The sequence below is a fragment of the Euwallacea fornicatus genome, chromosome 33 (assembly GCF_040115645.1).
Source record: "Euwallacea fornicatus isolate EFF26 chromosome 33, ASM4011564v1, whole genome shotgun sequence".
Lineage (NCBI taxonomy): Eukaryota > Metazoa > Arthropoda > Insecta > Coleoptera > Curculionidae > Euwallacea > Euwallacea fornicatus.
In genome coordinates this window covers 2,500,049-2,523,780 of record NC_089573.1, presented here as the reverse complement: position 1 = coordinate 2,523,780, position 23,732 = coordinate 2,500,049, and the positions used below count along the sequence as shown (strand labels likewise).

The 23,732-nt window shown below is 35.1% G+C and overlaps 1 protein-coding gene across 3 annotated transcripts in view; it reads left to right on the top strand.

Moving 5' to 3' along the window:
* Window positions 1-23,732, top strand: part of Dscam3 (Down syndrome cell adhesion molecule 3) — a 154,410-nt gene that overhangs the window by 104,162 nt on the left and 26,516 nt on the right. For all 3 annotated transcript variants that reach the window (XM_066299275.1, XM_066299276.1, XM_066299277.1), the window contains exons 16-23: window positions 2,312-2,482; window positions 3,627-3,771; window positions 12,261-12,447; window positions 12,609-12,769; window positions 12,829-13,421; window positions 15,607-15,771; window positions 15,825-16,063; window positions 16,355-16,622. In XM_066299275.1, the coding sequence (XP_066155372.1) occupies window positions 2,312-2,482; window positions 3,627-3,771; window positions 12,261-12,447; window positions 12,609-12,769; window positions 12,829-13,421; window positions 15,607-15,771; window positions 15,825-16,063; window positions 16,355-16,622 (1,929 nt within the window). The remainder of the gene's footprint in view (window positions 1-2,311; window positions 2,483-3,626; window positions 3,772-12,260; window positions 12,448-12,608; window positions 12,770-12,828; window positions 13,422-15,606; window positions 15,772-15,824; window positions 16,064-16,354; window positions 16,623-23,732) is intronic.

Below are 23,732 nucleotides of genomic sequence, written 5' to 3'. Positions count from 1 at the left end.
TGGAGGCAGAGATATAGGCTGCACGTAATAATTTTAAACCTACAGGGTGGGTCAAAAAAGTGCATCAACATTAAACTTTTCAATTTTTAATGGAACCCCGCGTATGTTATTGCATTCTTGGATTCTTTGCACATTTAAAAATTTTTTTCAAAGTACCGTATATGTTCTCGAAATATAGACTTTCGAAATATCGCACTTTTCCCTAGTTGTTACTTTTAAATAGCTCAAGTAATGGCGAAACCGCTTTTACCTTCCTATCTTAGATCTTCAAGACAAATCGCAATACTGAATTTGAAATTTGTCGAGTTTTCGACAAATGTTAAAGTTTTTCAAAAATTCAAAAAGGAATGTAAATGTTTTTTACCACAGTAGTAGTACTAGCAAAATCGAAGAACCGAAGTTCTGGTATTAGTGTCTAAGGGCCTTTCCGCTCCGCATTTTTGAGAAAAAAGGAGGAAGAACTCTGCTATTTTTAGATTAAGTCAAACGAAGTTTTTCTCTATCAGATGTAGTTAACTTTCTAAAAGTAGATGTTCAACAAGAGCTTAAGATTTTTGAAAACCGCGTCGTCATACTTACAAATATACTGTAATTTTTAACCTGGATAGCTTTTTTTTTCTTTTTCTTTTTTTTCTTTTTTTCTTTTTTTTTTAATAGAGGAGGGAAACCTTCGAAAGGTACCCGATCTGATGTTCTGGCGACCGGGTTATGTGGGATTCGTCCCTAATTGGGACGCCTACCCACTAAAACCCTCCTCTCTTCACCCTGAGTCCCCCCGGAACCGCCGCTAGGCATTACTTCAGGGGGGGGGGGGTTAACCTCGATAGCTTACAATCTGTGCTTTCAATTCAGTTAACTCCATAGATATAGAAATTTTAATTTTTTACTAAAAAATATAAAAATTAGAACACCTCAAATACGTTGTGGAATTGGATTTTTTTTTGCAAAATCTAGTTCCACTCTGATGACCCCAAGAAACATGCTAATAGATATTTAACTTAACAACGACTTAGAATTTATTGTTCCAAATAAAATTTATTACATGGACGAGAATATCTTATTATTGATCCCTCAAATTGATCTAAAAATAGAACTTATTTAAATAGATATTCGGAATATCATTACGATATCTACAGAAAACTTGTTTTCTTTTTTTTAGTTTACTTTGTATAAAGAATATTCGATTAAATAGAAGTAACTTCACAGACGAAGACATTTTCATATTCTCGCAAAAAAAAAACAGGAAAAAGATAACTATCAAAAATTACGCAATAATTTACATTATTTTTTTATAATTCACAGTTTCGTAGTTTAAGCATTGCTGTAAACTTAAATCTGGAATATCTTGTATACAACAGTTTTTCCTAAAGCCTGGAAACGGCTTATTACCTCAAGAAGTCTTATAGAAGTTTCCACTTTTGCGTCTAGATATGTGACAGAAATTTTATTTTAAATCGCGCAGCTAAGATTTGTTAACCCAAGCATTTTCTATAAAGATACATATCTTGAACCGTTTTTGAGATAATGCCACCAAAAATTTGACATTTTTGACACTTTCATGCTCACCGCCCCCGATGACTCCTTTAAATCGCGCATAATTAATTAATGAAATTTACACATAATGCTTTTAAAGATATAAACCGTTTCCAGGCTTCTTATAACCCCACATACAATTTATACACGGTGTCCCAGAAACATAGGTACGAATGAGTATTGCATGCTAGCGCATAAAACAAAGGACGATTCAACCAAATGTGCATGATAAAAAATTGCTTGTTTTCATTCCACCGAATGTTTAGAATTTTTTTCATTCCGCAAATTAGGAATAAATCGTACTGTTCTTTATTTACCGGCTTGAAATTGCTCCTACGAGAACTTTTGGGTATGATGAATTAACTTGAAGTCTCCGTTCCAAGCTGGTTGATACACATTCATGCACAATTAAAAAAATGATTTGGCATCCCGCAGAATGAAAGGAAGTAACTTTAGCATAAGGCCAGTTCACCTGAATCGCGCTATAGTATGCACTGGAGTTCGTGGGACACGCTGTAGAATGCAAAATCCGCTTCTGCTTTGCCTATCAAATTATCTATCCATTTTTGTTAGCATCTGCATTTACGGCACGAAATATTTTACGCGGGATATTTCCGGAATTCAATCGATCTTCTTTTTTAACCCTCTATTACCCAATACCCATTTGTATCCCTGTTTCGGAGACACCCCGCATGAGAAATGATCACCAAAGTTTTCAGCAAAAAGCTGCTTACGTAGGAATCGTGATTTGGGATTGACATCTCCCGACTATTTTCAGGTAAATCAACGGACTACAGACCCATATCTGGAATTCATAAGGTGACCAAATTGGGAAATGGTTCTTTATGGTTTGAGGCGGTCACATCTGAAGACGAAGGAAGCTATCTATGCCGCGCCACCAATGGTATCGGATCTGGACTAGGGAAAGTAATCGACTTATCCATTAAAGGTACACTTTCACGATTTGCAAATATTTTCCTGGGATATTTTTTAAAAATTTCCACGCTGATGAAAATCCCCCTTGTTTATATCGAGTTCAACCCGTCAATGTTCAGCGAACGGCCAATAGTCGATAATTTTCCATTTGTGCATACAGGTCGTTGATTTAAATACATTAACTAGGGGGGTATGTAAATATGCACACTGTCTGTAGGAAAATGTAAACTATAGAGTGCAATTGTGAATCTTCTCTCAAACATTAACACACACAGCATCGTCTTACTAAGGTGGAAACGCATTGAAATTCTAAATTTGGTAGAGTGTGATTTATGAGGTTGTAAAAGGTAATGAATTCAGTCTCTATATGCATAGTGTTACCCCATCTGAAGAACTGAGCGCTTTGTTCGCGTGAGGTGGTGATCCGTGAAAGCAGATTGATTTATAACGTTCCATCTCGGGAATCTCTTATATGGTTTGGCCCGTAATAAAAGCCTAAATAAATTTCTTTATATTGCCAAACTTTTTATATGCACGACATCTTTTTGCGATTAATGATGGTTCGTATAATGATATTCGGGGTATAGGCATGTTATGGGAGATAACAATATATGCAGACATCTACGTAACGCATAAGCCAGGAGGAGCTCTAAAAGTGACAAATCGTTTCACTTTCAGGCAGAACCACCTTCGAAAGATGCGAAAACCTTCGGAGCACATTATTCCTCATATATGAAGAGACAAATTCATTACTCTTCTAGTTTCGTATATTTTACCCGGAGATAAATTTAGTTCTATGAATAAACATGTATTTACGACCTATTTTAGGGGCATATAAAATTTGTTTTTCGAAACTGAATTTCCACACCTTTCGTGGCCCGTTCCCGTTTTAGTTATACTACACATTCCCCGCTAACACATATTTAAGTCATTTTCTTTCTGAGACCGAAGAACGGAAAGCCGGATTCGAGGTGGTGATTTATTACGCCGACGATCTATGAAAATGAGTCATTTTTTTGCATATGTGCCTTAAATTTAAGTCAACTGATTTATGTCTGCACCCTAAGCCCTTTTTTAGCTATCTAACTAACGCTTAAAGACTTACAGCCGTGCAATTGATTATATGATTTGGGGATTGAATGACCGATATTTTTTAGAGCCAGTTCGGTTTGACACTTCATTTAAAAACATGTCTGTGAAACGAGGAGAAGAGATTACGTTGGTTTGCAACGTTCATGGGGATGCTCCTATAGAACTGATTTGGATTTTCAACGATTCTCCACTAGATCTTCACAAATTAAGGTAAGCTATATGCTCGTATCGTTTTCACCAATCGTAATTGTCCTATTGGGCTGTTCGACAATTAATGTCGTATTTTTTATGTTTTTTCAAAGCGAATATACAGGGTGCGCCAACTAAAACGCAACAGAGCTGTTTTCTCGATTAATAAAAAAGTTACGCAAAAATGCTCGGACACGTCAACTTTAGTGTGGAGGGGGAAGATTTTTTATTGGATATTTACGGTGGTTGCCTTCACCCCCTGGGCAGGGGATGAACCACCCCTGAAATTTTAAAGGGGGGTCGAGTTATACATCAAATGAAAGGTTTTTTGAAGGACTTTATGGTGATATCAAAATTTCTTACTTTCGAACAACCACCGATGAGTAAAACGATTATTTCTTTATGAATACTACAAATACGTAACGCATAAAATCACCTAAATCAATTGTTCAAAACGTTGTCCGTTAACTTCCTGACAGTGAAATAAATTTGCTTCGAATCTCTGTCGTACCTTGTATACTGGCGAGCATAAAATTCGGGTCACTTTAGTATTTTCGAAATTTTTGCCTTCCCAACTTCCAAAAAAATAAAAAAGGATAGCCTTTATCGATTCTGAGGTTCTTTAACCTTGTTAAGGGTAAATGGTAAAAATACACGATCCTGTACCCAAATAACCGATGTATTGTACAGGTGTCCATTACCCAAGCACTGTAACATTTTTGTGCTACAGAAAAAAAACTCATAATGACATTAATATCGCGTATTTCCCCCTCTTTTTGCCTTTCTACTGTTAGCGCAACTTGAAGTTAAAGAGAACACCTTTAACCAATTCGCCTAAAGTGAACAACAATTGAATGGAACTGATAAAGAGGATGCATAGATATTGAAGGTATTTTATAATTTTTTTTTTCATGGTAGAACCATGCGGAACCGTAAACATTTTTCCAATGATCCGAAATTTCATGAAGCAATGCCGGTATGCCAGCGAAAAATATCACTTCTCTTTCAATACATTTATATTTGAAAATTTCGAAGTGACCCGAATTTTATGCTCGCCAGCGTACTTATGATGTAGTGGCCATCTTGGCGGATGACCTTCTGCCATCTTTCGGCAACTTGGAAAATTCCGCGTGCGAAAAAGCCTTGATTTTTAGAAGTAAAAAATTGATTTAACTCATTTTTAACGGATCGATCAGAATCGAAATTTTTACCATTCAAGTGATTTTGAAGAGAACCAAACGAATAATAATCTGATGGCGTCAAGTCGGGGCTATACGGTGGATGAGGCATCAGTTCTCAATTTAGTTCCAATAATTTTCGACGCGTTATTAACGACGTATGGGGTCTAGCGTTATCATGATGGAACAGGACCCCTTTGCGATTGGCGAGTTCAGGACGTTTTCTTTTGATTTCTTCGTTCAATTTCGATAGCTGACAATAGTAAACATTCGAATCAATAGTTTGGTTTCTCGGAAGCAGTTCCAAATAAAGAATACCCTTGTAGTCCCACCACACAGATATCAAAATCTTCTTTTGATGAATATCGGCTTGGGACGTCGATTGCGCAGGTTTATCTTGTTTGGTCCATGATCGTTTTCAGACTACGTCATCGTAGACGATCCATTTTTCATCACCCGCTATGACTCGTTTTAGAAGTGGGTCGTTTTGGTCACGATTCAGCAAAAAATTTCATATCTGAGTGCGTTGGGTGAAGTGAATTTCCTTCAATTCGTGAGGAACCCAAACATCCGATTTTCTAACGTACCCAAGCTATTTTAAATTCAGAGAAACGATTGAATTCGATATGTTCAACTTTTCTCGAGTTGTCATACGACTAGCTCGGATTAAGGCCTTTATTTTATCGTCACCAATGGCGATTGGGCGTCCAGCATGTGGTGCATCTTGGACATTAAAATATCCGGGACGAAAGCGAGAAAACCAGCACTGGCACTGGCGTTCGGTAAGGCAGTTCTCACCATGGACTTCACACAATTTCTTCTGAGCTCGTGCGCTGCATTTTTGCCTCTTCGAAAGTGAAATAATAAAATGTGTCGATAATGTTCACTTCGATCGTCCATCTTCAACTTAAATTTTAAACAACTTCTTGTTCGCTAATCGCGTTCAATTTTCGATCGAAAAAAGTCTAAAACATAACCTTTAAAATGGCGTATAATAATAGAAGCGACGAGATCACTATTACCCCGTATGTATAAATTAAGCCATCTATGAGAACAAAACGACGTTAATTATCGAACAACCCAATACTTCAGCATAAAGGGCAACACTTTGCCATTTAAGCATTGCGATTTCCGTTATTTAAAAATTTGCCCTCTTCAATTATGACGAGCTATTAATTTTGACCTCAATAATATACTTTTTTAAATTTGATTAATTGGCTGAATTTCCTTCTTTCTCTTTGATGCTTTTTTCGACGAGAAATAATTTAAGTTGGGAACATTTACCGTTTCACAGCAATAGATACAATGAGTACGAAGTTCGTAATACAGTTACAAAGTGGAAATTTGCAAGCAACACACGTGGATAATAACACACATACAAATGGACAAAAAACTTATCCATTTTTGACGAGTAATTCAATTTTGACTGTAAAATTACTTTCTGTAGGTGCGTAAGTGCTTCTGCTTCGTCAGAGCCCCTTCTCTGGTGAAATTTGAATAATAAATTTTAAATTATATTTGGCCGTTTCGGGGCCATCAAAGTTGTAACAGAAAAAAAAGATTAAAAAAGAGGTGATAAAAGTGAATATGAAGGGGATTAAAGATTGCAAAGTAGAAATTTACAAGCGAAACTTTTCTGCGATCCTTCCGTTCATTGCATGAAAAGATAGAACAGAAAATAATTTTTGAACAATACAAACAGAATTATTTTATATACTTACTACATATTCATTATACCTACTTCTGTCTAAACGCTAAAAATTCCAACAGAGATTTGATTGCAGAATGTGCACTTTGTGTAGTGTATGTAGCCGGGTGCCGAATATTGGCGAGATTGGAGTGACTCGAATTTCTGAAATGAAAATTTCAACTATGTGTCATGTATAGCGTATATTGAATATAACAAAATGCGAAGCTCTAGCAAAAACGTTTCGAGCACTGTGAGCTTCCACGATGCCACAGGTCCAAGTTCGTGACTTGTCCGTTAGAAAACGATCGCAGCTCATGTTCACAAGCTGGTTCAGCTGTCAGTGATACGTGTTTGATACTTCAAAGTGGTATGTTTTACCCTTATCTAACTCTAAGGGTGGAACGGGGAAAAAACACCAATTTGAAGTACCAGATGCGCACCATTCGTTGGCCGAAATGGCCCGCTCATATGTGCTTCGGTTAATAATGCGTATGTCATGAAATGAAAAGTGGCAATAGCGCTAATTGGTCTAGTGGTGCGAGTTAGGTTATGTCAGTTTTTGTGAAATTTAATTATCACTCTTGGTATTTAGTAATTGTGTGTGATTTTTTAAGTAGAAATTTCGACTAGTTCAGGTTAGCGCAGGCTTTTAATTTAACCGACCATGTAACTTTACAAATAACCAACACGTTCAGGGCAACTTTTTAATTTAATGGAGAATTCAATTCATTGCCGTTTATAATTTTTGACAAAGTATTAACCTTGCACTCATGGCGTTTTACTCGCTTTCACTTCATGCCAGTTTGGTCCCTGAATGTCTTGCAAAATGAGCAACACCGCCAAATTTCTATTGAGGAATAGGAAGTACTTTTGAGCTGGTTGGTATCTTTCTGGATAGCACAGTAGATATGTTCCCGAAATAAGTCACACAAATACATATCGATGCGATGCGTAATCGATTTCTAACGTACCTCGTTTTGCTTCACTTGAAAATTATAGTTTGTTAATAAATTTAGGCTAATTAGGTAACTGTACGTGACGTCGATCAATTGTCGAAAATGCCTTTATTAATCGAAAGAATCGATGTTATTTCGAAGAAATTTTCAGCAAAAATGGGATTTTCTTATATTTGTACCAAAGCAGCAAAATGAATCTTAATAAACGTAGTAAACGTCCGTGTAATAGAAATATTTTTTTATTAGCCAGCAATAAAAAGACTAATATCATTAAATATCGATCAATTATTCACAACAGATGTTGAAAACGCCTTCCGTTCATCTCAATGGATTCTCTAATTCTTTTCTTCATAGATTTCGATGGCCGCGTGATTATGCATCGGTTTATAAAGACTCATTTTTCTGGAAAACGGTCTATCCTAACGAGATGAAATAACAGGACCTTTTTTACTTAAAAGTTTTGTGATTCAGTAATTTGATTTCAAAAATTAAGAAATGTCACGAACAAAAAGTTAGAGCATCATTTACGTAGGAGACCCTCTGTATGTGACGTCTGTGATTAAAATTTGCAATTCTCAACACAAAAAACGTTTTCCATTCCAACTTATGAAAGTATACCGAATTTCGTAATTTTACTGCCGCCTGTTTCGAAAATATCGCGAAGAAAATCATCTTCAGAGTTCCTCTATTGAGGAATTCTAAGTCTCCAAAAAAACAATGTTTAGAGTGAGTTTATAAGAAGTTTTTTTAAAATCATTTTATCCTTTAGAATTGCCTTCCAAAATATTTCAACATTATTTCTCAACACCCTATATATATATATGTATCTATGGCCAAAAGTCCCGCATAAATTCATTAAAACTGAACGAAATATTTTTCATGAAAATATTGGAACACGTGAAATATTGTTTTCAGTTGTTCATTTGTGATAGATATGTATACACTGTTATCCTTGTTACAGACAAATGTACTTTTTCATTTTTCTCCTATGAAACCCCATGTATATTATGATATTTTAGAGTTTTTTTAAAAGTTCTGAATACATTTCATGTAATATCTTCATGTCTAAATTCAACAGGTTTCGAAAACTTAGAAATAAAGATTAAACCATTAATACCTAAAAAAATAATAATATAAAGAGCTATGATCTAATTTATTAAACGTTCGAACTGTGCCCCGTCGACTGCCTGACAGTGGTCAAGCCGCAATTCAAATGCCTCAAGAACTTTTTTTTCTCATTCGAGGAGGTATTTATTGAACTCCTCGAGTAATTTCATTTTTTAATACTTCTATATTGTTGGGCTCATTTATATACGCCCTATATTTCAGATAACCATATAAAAAAAGTCCATAGAGGTGAGGTTAGGCTATCTAGGAGGCCACTCTATTTGCCAAATTGCGCAAACATTTCAATAACTATTGAATTTAAATATAAGTGTGTTACGCAAAATACGTTCAGAATTTTTCAAAGAACTCAAAAACTTCATAATATATATGGGGTTCCATAACGAAAACGTGGAAAAGTCCTATTAAAAGTTCACGGGGTTCTAATATAGCTAGAGATCTAAAATTTTGGATAGTGATGTAATGGAGTTTGATCTGTTGAATTAAAGTATTGGTATCGTTGCGACGTTGACAGATCTATGTGTAACCGACAACAACTTTGCTATTTTAAATGGCGCACCCTGTATTTTATTACATTTTCGAATTTTCCAGAAGATTTAAACCCCAGTTTATCCATCATATGCCATAGCTATGATGAACCGTTTTCGAGATAACTTTTTTTTTTGACTGATTTGGCAACAAACAGCTCTAAATTGAAAAGCGCATATCTCTTCGGCTATCGCAGCTAGAGAGTTGAAATTTGAGCTACAGACTCTTATTAGTTATCTGTATTTTTTAATATTATACATTTTTTGGATTTACATACAGGGCGTGGAAAAATTAGTGCGACACCAGAAGGATATCAGTATGAGCATTAAATGAGAATCTTAAATAGAACATCCTATATTTTTGGATAGCATCTGAAAGATCAATAAATTCTCTATCGAAAAGTATTATACATTAATATAATTGTTTTCAGTTGTTTTCGAGATATTCGCAAATATTAGAATCTTTGAGAGTAAAAGGCACCACTTACTAGTTGATTCGGTTAGGAAGAGGCTATGGGTTACTATGAAAGCATTATAAATATGCAATTTTGATGAGAACTCAGGAAGATCCAAATTTTTTGAAAAAAATTATTTGGGCAGGTAAAGCCAAATTTTCCCGGCAAGGGATATTTAATAGACGCAATAATCACATTTGGTCTTCTCAAAATCCAAAAATCTTGCGAGAAAGAGAATTTCAATTTAAATTTAGTTTTAAAGTGTTTTGTTTCATTTTGGACAATAAACTAAAATATTTTTTTACCGGAAGAAATTAAACAATGGAAAATGTATTGGACATTTTGAGGACGACAGTTACTGAATTTATAGACAATTTACCATTAAAGGACCTGTTGGTATCAATTATATGGTGCTCCTGCTCACTGCATCAATGAAGTGAGTGCCAAACTTACTTTGATATTCGGAGATCGATGGGTACGGCGTCTCGGTCCTTGGAATTGGCCACCCCGGTCACCAGATCTTACACCGGTTGATGCTTATTTATGGGGTGTCATAGATATAGAGTATACCGGGACGAGGTGCAAAATATTGACCAGTGACAGGAACGGGTGAGAAAAGCATTTGATCTGCTTGATCCAAATGAGTTCCAGAGAGCTACAAACATTCATGTTCTGAATTCAATCCAAGAATGTCTCAAAGCAAACGGTCGCCATTTTCAGCAAAATCTCTAATTTTATTTATATTACGTAGATCTAGTTTATTATAAAGGATGTTACAATTTCGTTTATTTTACGTTGTTAACCCATGGTCTCCCCCTAACCGAATCAACTAATAAGTGGTGCCTTTTACTCTCAAAAATTCTAATATTTATTTCGAAAACGGTTCATCATGGCTATGGCATATGATGGATAAACTGGGGTTTAAATCTTCCGGGAAATTCGAAAATGTAATAAAATACAGGGTGTGCCATTTAAAATGATAAAGTTGTTGTCAGTTACACATGGATCTGTCAACGTCGGAACGATACCAATATTTTAATTCTACAGATCGAACTCCATTACATCACTATCCAAAATTTCAGATTTCTAGCTATATTAGAACCCCGTGAACTTTTAATAGGGTACTCACCGTGAATGACCCTGTATACAGGCCTGTTATGTCAAAAAATGCCCAACTGAAATCAATATTTGATGTGTTCCAACATTTTTATGAAAAATATTTCCTTCTCTTTTTAACTAATTTATGTGGGACTTTTAAACTTCTATGTATACATATATCCATAATTACTAACGGTTGAAAATTCGCGCAAAACTGAAAAAAGCACTTTCACACAACAAAAAGATTTCAGGAAGTACATAATTTAAATTTAAGATTAGTGAAATTCGGTGATGCATTCCAAAAAAGTTTCGGTTAGTAAAACAGGACCTGACTGCGGCCGCACAAAAAGAACATGAGCATTTTCCTGATGGGTTAGGTGGTTTAACCGTATAGAATTTGGAGAGTATTCTACAGTACAACGAATATCAAGTAAATACTGCAAAAATTCTAAACTAATTTATGAATAAAGATCGAACAATCTTGTTCATCTTCAACGTGCCGGATCTCTGTCGACAACAAAATTTTCGCAGATCTACGCATGTCAGTATTAGCCTTTTAGCTCAAAATGATGATCCTCCATTATAAGTGTAATTTTTTACTTTTACGACCTCTACAACCAATTTCCAAGTCAATTTTATATGTTACGTATTTCCTATTCCCATATGCATAGACATCCTTACCTCTGAATATTTCAAACTTCGAAGTGCCAAAGACGGTCTTGGTACGGGTTGAGAATTATGGCCAAAAAAGTAGTAAAAAATTGAGGCTCAGCATCTCGAAAATCGAAAATGGCTCAGTACATAGTAATAATTTTCGTTAAAAATCAAGCTTTACGTCATCGTTTTAGTATGAGGTTTCATGGGCAAACATTAAAGAGAGTTACTTAATGGACCACAGCGAAATAGCTCCGATGTTCAAACATATCTCAAACCCTGTTCTTTTTGAAATGTTGAAGGTGTTATCTCTGCTGCTCAACTAACTATACAATAGCCTTTTCCGAAGTAAATAAAATCCGCAACAAAATACCATGAACAACAGGGGCTGTTTCTCAATGCGAAAACAGTTCGTAGGATGCCAGCTTTGAAATCAAAAGTTTTTCCATGAAATGGAATGAAATGCACTCGAAAATAACGGGATGTAAAGGAAAAATATCGCATTTATTCATTTAAATCGATTTAATTATGCACGGTCCGGTTGCAGCTGACAGAAGGGGTCATTAGACCCTTGAATTTTAATCTGTCAGTCATCGCATGGGGGATGTTTGTGGTGCTCGGGTATCAACAAGCGGAAAGGTAAAAAGGTCTTTTGTTTGGTGAATAAGAGTAATATTTCCCTGTGGCACCATTACAGAGTGTTCAATGGAGCATTTTCATTGAGATTACCAAAGTTTGGCAGTTTAAATGAGACGTCTTATCGGTGGCTTTCATTCTTCCGCCGATGTTTTCATCAATTTTATCCATCCCCGAAAAACCCATTTCAGGTTTTCTCACGTTAGTTTGAAAGAGGAAAAAGAACTAAAGTCGCAGTTAACCATTAGTAGGAGTGATAGAGAAGATTCGGGTATATACAAGTGCCTCGCGGAGAATGATTTTGGCCGGAGCGAGCATGTCATCAATCTTACCGTTCAGGAGAAACCCGATCCTCCCTCTCATTTAGAGGCAATAGAGGTAAATTGCTATGCAGTACCGAGTTTGTTCTCTATAATAAATTCTTGTCATTTTTATTTCCAACTTTTTAAACTTTTGTTTCGAGAGAGGCAATTTAAGGATTATTCGACTAGTGCGCCATAACAATACTTCAGTTTAGTTTGCATTTCACCTTAAAACAGGTTTTAGGGAAATCGGTGAGACTCTCATGGAAAAGGTCTTTCGATGGGAACACTCCCGTTGTGGGCTACGTCGCCCAATACAAAACGCTGGATAACCATCACTCTAAATGGGAAAAAAACCAAATACTCAACCTCAGCATGACGTCCAGCACCCATCCTGGGTTGGTAACAAAATTGTTTTCCATTATTTCTTAAATCTCCTATCATTTTTACTCAACAGCGAAATTATCGAGCAAGCAGTAATAAACGGCCTAAAATCGGCCACCGTATATACGATTCGGGTGGCTGCAGTAAATAACATCGACAGGAGCGAATTCACCGAACCGATAGTAGTAAAAACCTTAGAAGAACGACCATCCGGGGCGCCCCTAGACGTCAAAGTAGATTCAGTAAGTTCCACCGAATTATTTATACAGTGGACGCCACCCTTAAGGGACACTTGGAATGGGGAATTGCTCGGATACAAAATAAATTGGAAAGAGCATCACGGCCCTATGAATCATTCTAACGTGCACACGGTAAACGGATGGGCGACGAACAAGTTCCATTTGCCGGGTTTGAAAAAATTCACCACCTACGACGTCACCATAAGCGCCTTTAACAACATCGACGTGGGTCCGTCATCGCCCACCATTATCGGTACCACCAAAGAAGGGGTTCCAGAGGCTCCACCTTTGGATGTTATGTGTTCTGAGATTTCCTCGCAGATTATGAAAATTTCCTGGAAAGTGCCTCCACCGCACTTACATGGGGGACTTATACAGGGATACAAGGTTTTTTATAAACCTGTGGAAAATCATCAAAGTGTCACAGGTATGAAGTCAATAAAGTCATGGTTAATGTGGCATCTTAACTGCCGTGTTCCTACCTATACCAAAATCTAACTTAACTGCTATTCAGCTCTTTATAGGCTAAAAGACCTAGTCAAGATTATTAATTTGATCTATTTTTCCCCTTTAGGTCTACAAATTCCCCATATATGGGAGCACTTCTCCCTTTTTTTTAATTTTCTGCAAAAGATTTAAATTTTTCAAATGCTGTTTGTTGATTTAGGTCGCGAAACTAGGTATCAAAGTAACCCCAAATTCCCATATTTTAGAAACTATAAAGGATATTGTCCCAACCGGGTTTGGGGAAGCTTATGCAGGCTTTCATTCCTACAAGCTTATACTTAGATCATATATGTATATGGAATAATGGCAATAACTTTAAAAATAATTTTCGTTTGAAAAAGTGTTTAAAAGTAAAAATTACAAAGCTAATTTGTTGCCACTTTTTAATGAAGTTGATTTTTTTTCTTGTCTCCGAACAGTTCAACGAAGTCCAATTTTTGTTTCTAAAATAAGCCCCTCTATTTCTGACTCATTTTTATGAAATCTACACTTATTTATGCATACAGACATATCAAATTTTATCGGGGTTAGATAAAAAAGAAATTAATTAATTATTTTCCTTATCATCATAAAATATTCCATATATCAAAAAAGTAAAATAACAAATGACCACTTACAAGAATGGATTGTTATTTAATGTTTAAAATATTTGCTCAAAATGTCATCCGTCATTATCTAAACACTGTGTTATTCTTTGCATAAATGATCTGCTCACCTGAACATACGTGTTTTGCCTGATTGATTGCGTTACACTGACAATACGAGCACTCACTTAATCTACATTATTTGGCCAATTATTGTTAAATTCATATTTTAATTGGCCCCAAAGAAAAAAGTCGCAGAACTTTAAATCAGGTGGGCGGGCTGACCATTCTATTTTACCAAGCAAAACATCGGTACTGCTTTTCTTTAAATTAAAAATTCGAATTCTCGGTATGCTATTTACTTGATGTTTAAAAAACACACATTATTTTGCTCTTCTGATTAAATTTGATGTTTTTAATAAAATAAGAAAAAAAACTTTTCTCGAAATTTTCCTTGTCTCACCTCAATAAAACTTGATATACACAACTTGATGTATATGTCTTTAAGCGCAAATCAGTGAAGATTTGACAAAACAAGTGAGAAATAGGCGGTCACATTTGAAAAACCAAAGTTAGACTTCGTTGGACTGTTATGGAGCAAGAAAAGTTTTTTTGATGTGATCAAAAACTGATAATTAATAAGCCCTGTAACTGTTACTTGAAACATTTTTCGATAGAAAAATAATTAAAAAAGTAATTGCTGTGATTCCATATAAGTATATTACGGACCCGATAGAATCCACAGAAATGATTAATTTAAGTTCTTATTCAAGGCAACTGCTCCACGATACTTGGAAACTTGTTAAAAGTTGAGTAAGAATTTTGAAGGGGTCAAATAACTATAAAACGATTTTCCTAATAATCAGCTTCTAAAACCTTTTTTTGGATATTAACTTACATTACATATGTACTTTACATTACTCTTACAACATGTATTTTTGTGTTACTAATGTCAACAGATATTTGATTACAAAAAGTCGCTTTTCGATTTGAAATTTTCACCTTGAAATTTGTAAGATTTGGGAACGCAGCAGTTGAAGTTTTAGAGGCGAAATCACTTTGAAACCGACTTTCTGATAACAAGCTCTTAAAAGTTGTATTTCAATCTTAAATTTTCCTTGTATTTCAACCTTTATTTCGATTAGTTATTTTATGAAGCTAAATTTCAAAATTTAGAGTGCACTAACCAAAACCGCAGTGTTTAGAAAACGCATAAAATGCAGTCAACATTTTTTAACGTAGTAGAACGTAAGACAATATTTTTCCACATCAGTCGGGTGTTTTCAAAAAATGCCCTCGAAAATCCAATCTCTGTCACTACATTTTCTTTGGGAAAATTTTGAAATGATGCTAACAGTTGATTATCAAGCAGATTCTTACACAAAACGTCCAAACCTAAAGGTTTTACGGCCACGTGTGTGTTTTTTGACCCCATTTTAATAAGTAATGCACTGTATCACCTTTTCCCTTAGGGCTGTAAAGTATTACCTAACGCTTCAACCACTATCGTAACATTTCTAGATGTGTCTTCATCAGTAGGAGGTGAAGTGAAGCGTACTCAAAGCACTGAAACTTACCTTCATGGTCTCCAAAAATTTACCAATCACTCCATTAAAGTCCTCGCGTACACTAGTGCTGGAGATGGAATCGCCAGTGCAGAACTTTTCTGTTGCACGGAAGAAGATTGTTAGTATATTTGCTTTTAAATAAATTTATCTTATAGAACAGTTTCCTCGTAGTTCCAGGAAAACCTGCGGGTCTTAAAGCAAGTGCCGTAACAGCAGAATCAATCTTAATATCCTGGCTACCTCCGGTAAAAAGGAACGGCCTCATAATCCTTTACACCGTCTACTGTCGAGAGGCTGGACGTGTGGGTCATCACAAAAGTTACAACGTAAGAATCGAGGACATAAACGAAGCAATTGGCCTAATTTATGAAGTCAGAAATTTGCGTGAGCATCAGTTATATGAGTTCTGGGTAAGTTTCATTATCACCGACATGTTTGTCAATCGTCAAATGTATCACATTGTTGCTTTACGGCACGAAGTGTTGAGTAAATCGATAATATATTCGACCTAGAGCAACAAAAGCTTTATAGGATTACATGGACTTTCGCTTAGCTCTATTGATGATCCGCGTCAATCTATTTAAAATGTCATGATCCAATAGACCGCAAGAGTGAGTCGTTATTAAAGGGACTTCGCCGTTAAGTGTCACTTTATCGGAGGGAACGACTTTAAACAGACTTTGAATTATTTGATTTCGTAGGAAGGCTTTTTCGTACAGGTTTCTGCAACGACTAAAGTAGGAGAAGGCGAATCGACCCCTATCGTGGCCCAACAAACGGCATCTACAGCGCCACCTAAAGTCGCCTCCTTCAGTCAAGTCATATACCAACCCATTAAATCGGAAATTGTTCTTCCGTGTTTGGCAGTGGGAATGCCCAGGCCTAATACCAAGTGGATTCATGAAAAGAAGCCAATCACTTTTGGGAAGTTTTACGCTGTAACCTTAGAGGGGCATTTGCATATCCACGGTGAGTTTCCTTTTTATTCTTGTTAACGTCTGTCACGTTAGACCGTTAGATGGCGCGAAGAGGTCAATGCGTTGTATGCCGTAGATCGATAATGGTTTCGCCAAAAAAATTTAAGAATCTTTTCACATTCAACGAAAAACGCATGAAATCGGCACTACGATAACAAAGAGAAGTTAATAATCAAAAGAATCAAATATCGTAAAACTAAATATAGTTCCCATATCCTTCTTCAATTCCAATTATTCGAATCAACTGTTATTGCTTTATGTAACTAATTAAGCGATGTTACAACACAAATTACATTTGTTTTAAAGCGCTCTTTAGTATTTTTATATTATGTGACCTAATAATTTACCGACGCAAATTAAGTACTCTATTCATTAAAAGTGATAATTGTATAATTGCAGCGGTATCACCGTGAGATGTTGCAACGAATTACATATTTAGATTTCACGATTAAACGGGGTTCGGGGTATTTTATTTACTTATTTATGGAGATATGATTGGCATCATTATAGAATTAAGTGAAATGAATTACAATTCGAACGTTTCGAAATCGTCAAGTACGGAAAGTTTATGTTGAAAACATGCCCTTCTTAAATGCGGAAGATGTAAAACGTAATTACTCTGCTAAATTTGTAACAGTTAGAAAAAGTGTGACACTTTTCGTTTAATACACCGACTTAACACTTTTACTCCGACTGGAAACTTCGGCGAATTTGTATATTAAAATTAAGAAATTAAAAAAAGTTTATTTTTCATGCAGCAACTTAATACTAAATTTAATATTTGTAAGGCCTAAATGGGCTATAAAATGATATCGTACTTTATGTTTGTTGAGGAGTTATCCAAACAATCCGATTCAATTTCCTACTTGCTCTATCCATGTTTGAACAATATGCTTATTTACACACGCGGCATCTAAATCTGGCGATATTGGTTGGGGCTCCTTCGATAAAAATGGCAAAAACCGAGATTGAAAAAAGTTGAAAAACGAAGAAATTAAGAAAAATTCCTTCCCCTTCTCCCCGGAACAGGGGCTACCACAGGGTTCGCCGCTCTCACCACTGCTCTACAATATATACTGTCACGACATATACAACTATGATCTACAGGACAAGGAATATATAGACAAAACATCATACATTTGGAATACGCGGACGACGCAGCGCTGATTGCACACGACAAAACTACTAAGAAAGCCGTGGAAAAGCTTCAGACGTTGACAAACAGTACCATGACATGGTTTTACAAATGGAGACTGACGCCAAACGACACGAAAAATCAACTTCTACTTTCAAATCACCACATCAAAGACAGCTCACCAACAATAATGACAGGCAGGACACACGACTAAACCAAGGAACGACGTGAAGTATTTGGGAATAACAATAGACAATAAACTAAAATTTACGAAACACGTACGAAATACTCGACTAGAAATCATAAAAAGGGCAAAACACTTCCGAACACTGACATACAAAGACAAAGGGATTAGTATGGAAAACGCCATAAAAATATACAAAACCATATGCAGACCACTATTGGATTACGGGCACGTACTGAGGGCAAATGCAACAGAAAAAGCAAACAAACACATACAGACTACAGAACAGATTGCACTAAGACTAATCACAAAACTAAGACACCCCGAAAACCCGTTACACAACCCACCCAACCAATTACTGTATGAACGCACAAACATGATAAGAATAACAGAAAGACTACGACAACTACACAACGGATGGAAAAAGAACACCAACAACTCAACTATACTGAGCCCACTTTGCTTAACAAGACAGACAAGACAATCCCGCCTCTTTTTCCCTTCGAGCACCCTTTGGGAGCACTTCCAGATGTAATGTGATAGTAGTTAGTCACCAAAAGATTACCATTGTACCACAGGCAGAAAGACCTAACAGGTCGATAGCCTATTTCTGAGGAAATAAAGATTGTTTATACAGGGTGAGTCGGGAGGATCGTGCCAAACTTTAGAAGCGTGTTGTACATGAAAAATAAATGTAAAAAAACTCAAATGTTGTTATCCGATTTTCGTTTGTTTACAAGTTATAGCGTAAATAAAATTAAAACATAAAGGTTAAGCAACATTTACACGAAACGTTTCTTGGACGTTGAATTGGTCGTGGTGGCCCTATTAGTTGGCCTCCAAGGTCTCCAGACTTAACACCACTAGAGTATTGTTTGTGGGGTTGGTTTAAAACTGAAGTGTACAGAGTAAAAGTGGACACTCAAGATGCACTAATTCAACGCATTAGAAATGCTGCAGCTGCCATTAAAGAAAGACATGAAACAATCAGGAGCGCAACGAATGCTCTTCATAGACGAAGCAGAAAATGTTTAGAAGTTAATGGCAATATTTTTGAACATTTATTATGATATCCAAACGTTAATTTATAGAATTTCTTATGAAATTTATAAATTTTTTAAATTTTATGTTTTAATTTTATTTACGCTATAACTTGTAAACAAACGAAAATCGGATAACAACATTTGAGTTTTTTTACATTTATTTTTCATGTACAACACGCCCCTGAAGTTTGGCACGATCCTCCCGACTCACCCTGTATATATAAGAAAAATTCTTAAAGCCCCGGCAGCCCTGCAGGCGTCCACTTGAAAATACAAAATAAACAAAAAAATAATTACAAAATACTTTTAATTGCAGGAATTGAAACATTTTAATTCGACCTTCAACTTGTAGAATAGCGCGGTTTCAAGAAAATTGCGAACATTAACCTATTTTGACACATCTTTAGAAATACAGGGTTATTCAGATTTGACGCTCATCACTGAGATCTCAGTAACCATAAGAGATACGGAGTGGGTTAAATTGGGGCGAAGTTGTGCAGTTTGGAGCTCAATAAAATGCCCTTTCAAAATTTGAAAAATTCCGATTACTTCCGGAGATATCCGTAAAAAACCGAAATTTTGAAAAAGCGTTTCTTTTCTTTTCTAATGTTATTTCAAAAGATAATTAAAAACGAATGGCACATTGTAACTGCCACTTTTTTTGAATTTTAATGAAATAATGTATCAAACATAAATGTTTTCTTAAATTTATTAACTTAAAAATAATCTTAAACGAATAAATAAATAAAACGTGACAACAAATGTTCAAATATGCCTTCCTCTTGTTCAATACACAAATTAATACGTCGTTCAATATTATTAATAGCACGACTGATGTCACGCCGTCTTAATGTTGCAAATGCATTTATAATTTTTGTTCGCAAGTTTTCTAAATCTTGTATAGGTTCGGAGTAAATTTTATTTTTTAACGTTCCCTATAAGTAAAAATCAAGGGGCGATAGGTCAGGTGACCTCGCGGGCCACTCTATTACACCACGATTTCCAATCCATCGACCAGGAAATTCGTTGTTAAGGAAATTCCTTACCCCCTTTAGGTTGTGGGGAGGTGCTCCATCTTGTTGAAACCAAATAGTGCGAAGTTGCCCAAGTGGCAAATTTTCTAAGTAATTCGCCAAGTAATTTTGTAAAATATTCAAATAGGCAGCTCCATTTAAATTATATTCGTAAACAAAGGGGCCTACTATATTACCGTTTAAAATACCCGCCCATACATTTAAACCAAAACGTACTTGTCTAATTGGTCTGTTTTGGTGTGGGTTCTGTACGGCCCAGATATGCTCATTATTCCTATTAAACATTCCACAATTCGTGAACTTGCTTTCGTCTGTCCAAATTATAGAATTCAGATAACTACAATTTACATTAATTTGTTGTCTAAGCCAATTACACCAAGCTAATCTCCGTTCAAAATCACCAAGTAACAATCTATGTGAAACATGTATTGTATGTAATCTAAACGTCAAATTTCAAATATGATTTCACTATTTTGTAGAAGATAAAAAGTGGCAATTATAATGTGCCATTCGTTTTTAATTATCTCTTCAAATAACATCAGAAAAGTTTTTTCAAAATTTCGGTTTTTTACGGATATCTCTGGAAGCAATCGGAATTTTTCAAATTTTGAAAGGGCATTTTATTGAGCTCCAAACTGCACAACTTCGCCCCAATTTAACCCACCCCGTATCTCTTATGGTTACTGAAATCTCAATGATGAGCGTTGGATCTGAATAACCCTGTATAGTCGTGTTGAGCCGCCCCTGCAGATTTCACTTTTAAACATAAAAAAATAAAAAGATATCGCAACGGTGAAATTTTTATTTGCTACTTAAATATGCATACAGGGGCATTTCAAAATTTGGAATATATTAAAACATTTCGACGAATTAAACGAAAATCTAGACGTGTTGAGAATTCGTCTGAAAGCTTCAGTTCGAAACATTAAAAATTAGGCTAATTCAAAATGTTGATATTTAGATTGCGGACTAAATCCGAATGCGGAAAGTCCCAAAAAGTAGGAAAAATTAACGTAATTTAAAAAATTTTGTTTTAGAACGCTCATGAAAAGTTTTACTTTAAACAAACAAAATCTGGAATGTTGGAATTTTAGTTAGGAAAGGTCACCGAAGGCTAAAATTTTAAGTTAAATCGGTCCGGTATTCGCAAAACTTGAATTCGGCGCTCAAATGGGAATACGTATCTCCCACAAATGAAAGATACTTTTGAACTCGTTAAAATTTTCTTACATCCAAAAAAAGTAGAAAAACATTAGTTTAAACAAATTTCTTAAATTCTATGAAAGCGTTGTAGGGTTCAATTTGTAATGTAAATTTACTCAAACCAGGAACTGCAACATTGCAAAGATGAAAATATTATAACACTAATTTTAAGAAATTTAAAAATTATAAACGGTTCTTGCATAAAGGAACCAACCCACAAATTTTATAATTTATACAGTGTGTCCGGGTTAAGGATTTAACACTTTCGTAAAACCTTTATTTCTTAATCGATTTTGACGTTTTTTTTTGTTAATTAGATATTCAAAATGTGCATTCGTCTAATGGATACGATCCCTCTTTATCCATAATCATAACCAATTGCCTGCATTTTTATGGGATCAAATTTCGGAAAATACTATTAGGGCTTTTTTTGGGATAAAAACGAAAACAGATTCTTAATTAGAATAACTTAAAACTTACTTGTTCCGATTTTCATTTTTCTACTGTACAGGATTTTCGACAAAAATCAATAAAACATGTTTTTTACGCAAACAAATTTGAAAATTGGCAAAAAAATTTATTTTAACAATAATTAACTAAATTTTGATATTTTCAATCAACCCCCCAAATTCTCGTATACATTTTTCAATACGTAGACGTTTATTTCTCAGTACTTTACTTAGTTGTTGTGGAGTTATGCTCTGACAAGTCTCTCTAATACGCGCACAAAGCTCTTCTCGGATCCGGGGTCTTGTGGCACAAACTTTATTTTTTATTGTTCCCCAAACGAAAAAATCCATGGGTGTGATATCCGGAGATCGTGGTGGCCAACGAATAAGAGGACTATTTCGTCCGATCCAGCGATTGGGAAAATTATCATTTAACCAATTTCTCACATTAATCGCATTATGAATGGCGCTCCATCAAGTTGTAAATGTAAATTGTAGTGATAACTCAGGGAAAGCTCATCAAGTACGTCACTAAACTCATTTTGTAAGAACCTCAGGAAACGAGCTGCATTCAAATTTTCGTTGAAAAAATATGGCCCAATAATCTTTTGATTTAAGATACCACAGAAAACGTTTATTTTTGAGGAGTGTTGTCGTTTACATTCTATTATCCAATTCGGGTTCTGATCACTCCATATTCTACAATTTTGTGTCGATACTACACCATTTTTCGTAAACGTAGCTTCATCGGTCTATAGGATGTTTTTTTAAAAATTAGGATCATCTTGATACATACTCTGGAGCCATAAACAGAACTCCATTCTTAGATTTTAGTCTCCAGCTTCAAGTGAATGAAGAAATTTTGGTTTAAAAGATTTCTTACCACTTCTTTTTAAACATTCCCAGATATGAGTTTTAGAAATGTTTAAATTTCTACTAGTATCCCTCAGACTTGAATGCGAATTGGTATTAAAGTAATCTAAAATGATTTCGTTTGCTTGAGGCTCGCGATTACGTTGCTCGTCCGGTAGTTTTACAATTGTCCCATAACGATCAAAACGTCTGTTGATATTTGCGACAGTTACGTGACTAATATTGCATACATTGCAGAAAATATCAAAATTTAGTTAATTATTGTTAAAATAAATTTTTTTGCCAATTTTCAAATTTGTTTGCGTAAAAAACATGTTTTATTGATTTTTGTCGAAAATCCTGTACAGTAGAAAAATGAAAATCGGAACAAGTAAGTTTTAAGTTATTCTAATTAAGAATCTGTTTTCGTTTTTATCCCAAAAAAAGCCCTAATAGTATTTTCCGAAATTTGATCCCATAAAAATGCAGGCAATTGGTTATGATTATGGATAAAGAGGGATCGTATCCATTAGACGAATGCACATTTTGAATATCTAATTAACAAAAAAAAACGTCAAAATCGATTAAGAAATAAAGGTTTTACGAAAGTGTTAAATCCTTAACCCGGACTCACTGTAGACTATAACAAGATATTTTACTAAGATTCATAAATCTTTTCTACAAAAAAATTCATAGTATATTTTCGTTTCTGGCGCCATTATTGGTCAGCGAAAGAACCTATAAAATGAGTTCCATAAGGTACGATACCTGCAGAAGCGATCCAACACCTAACTATTTAATAACTCGTTTTGCTAATTTTTTTTTTTTGTTGAAAGGGAATGCAATTCTGAAAGTTCTGAAGTGTCACTCAAAGCTCCAATTCGAAGTTAACATTTTACCCAATAATTCATATCCTTGTAATTTTAATTTTGCATTGAAATTCTGGAACAGAAATATAAAATATTATTCAATAATTTTTTAAAATTTCCAGAAGTGTCGGGACATCTCGAAATCAAACCGTAAGTGTAAAACCCACCGATGGTTTAAATTTGGTTGGAAAAAATTATAAAAAACTTTAAATTTTTTAAATTTGCATTTAACATTGAAATTTGAATATAATTGCGGCTCAAAAATCGTCTTTATCTTACGATTTGCAAGACCTCCCATGTACGGAGTGTCTCAAACTCGTCGGTCCTATACGT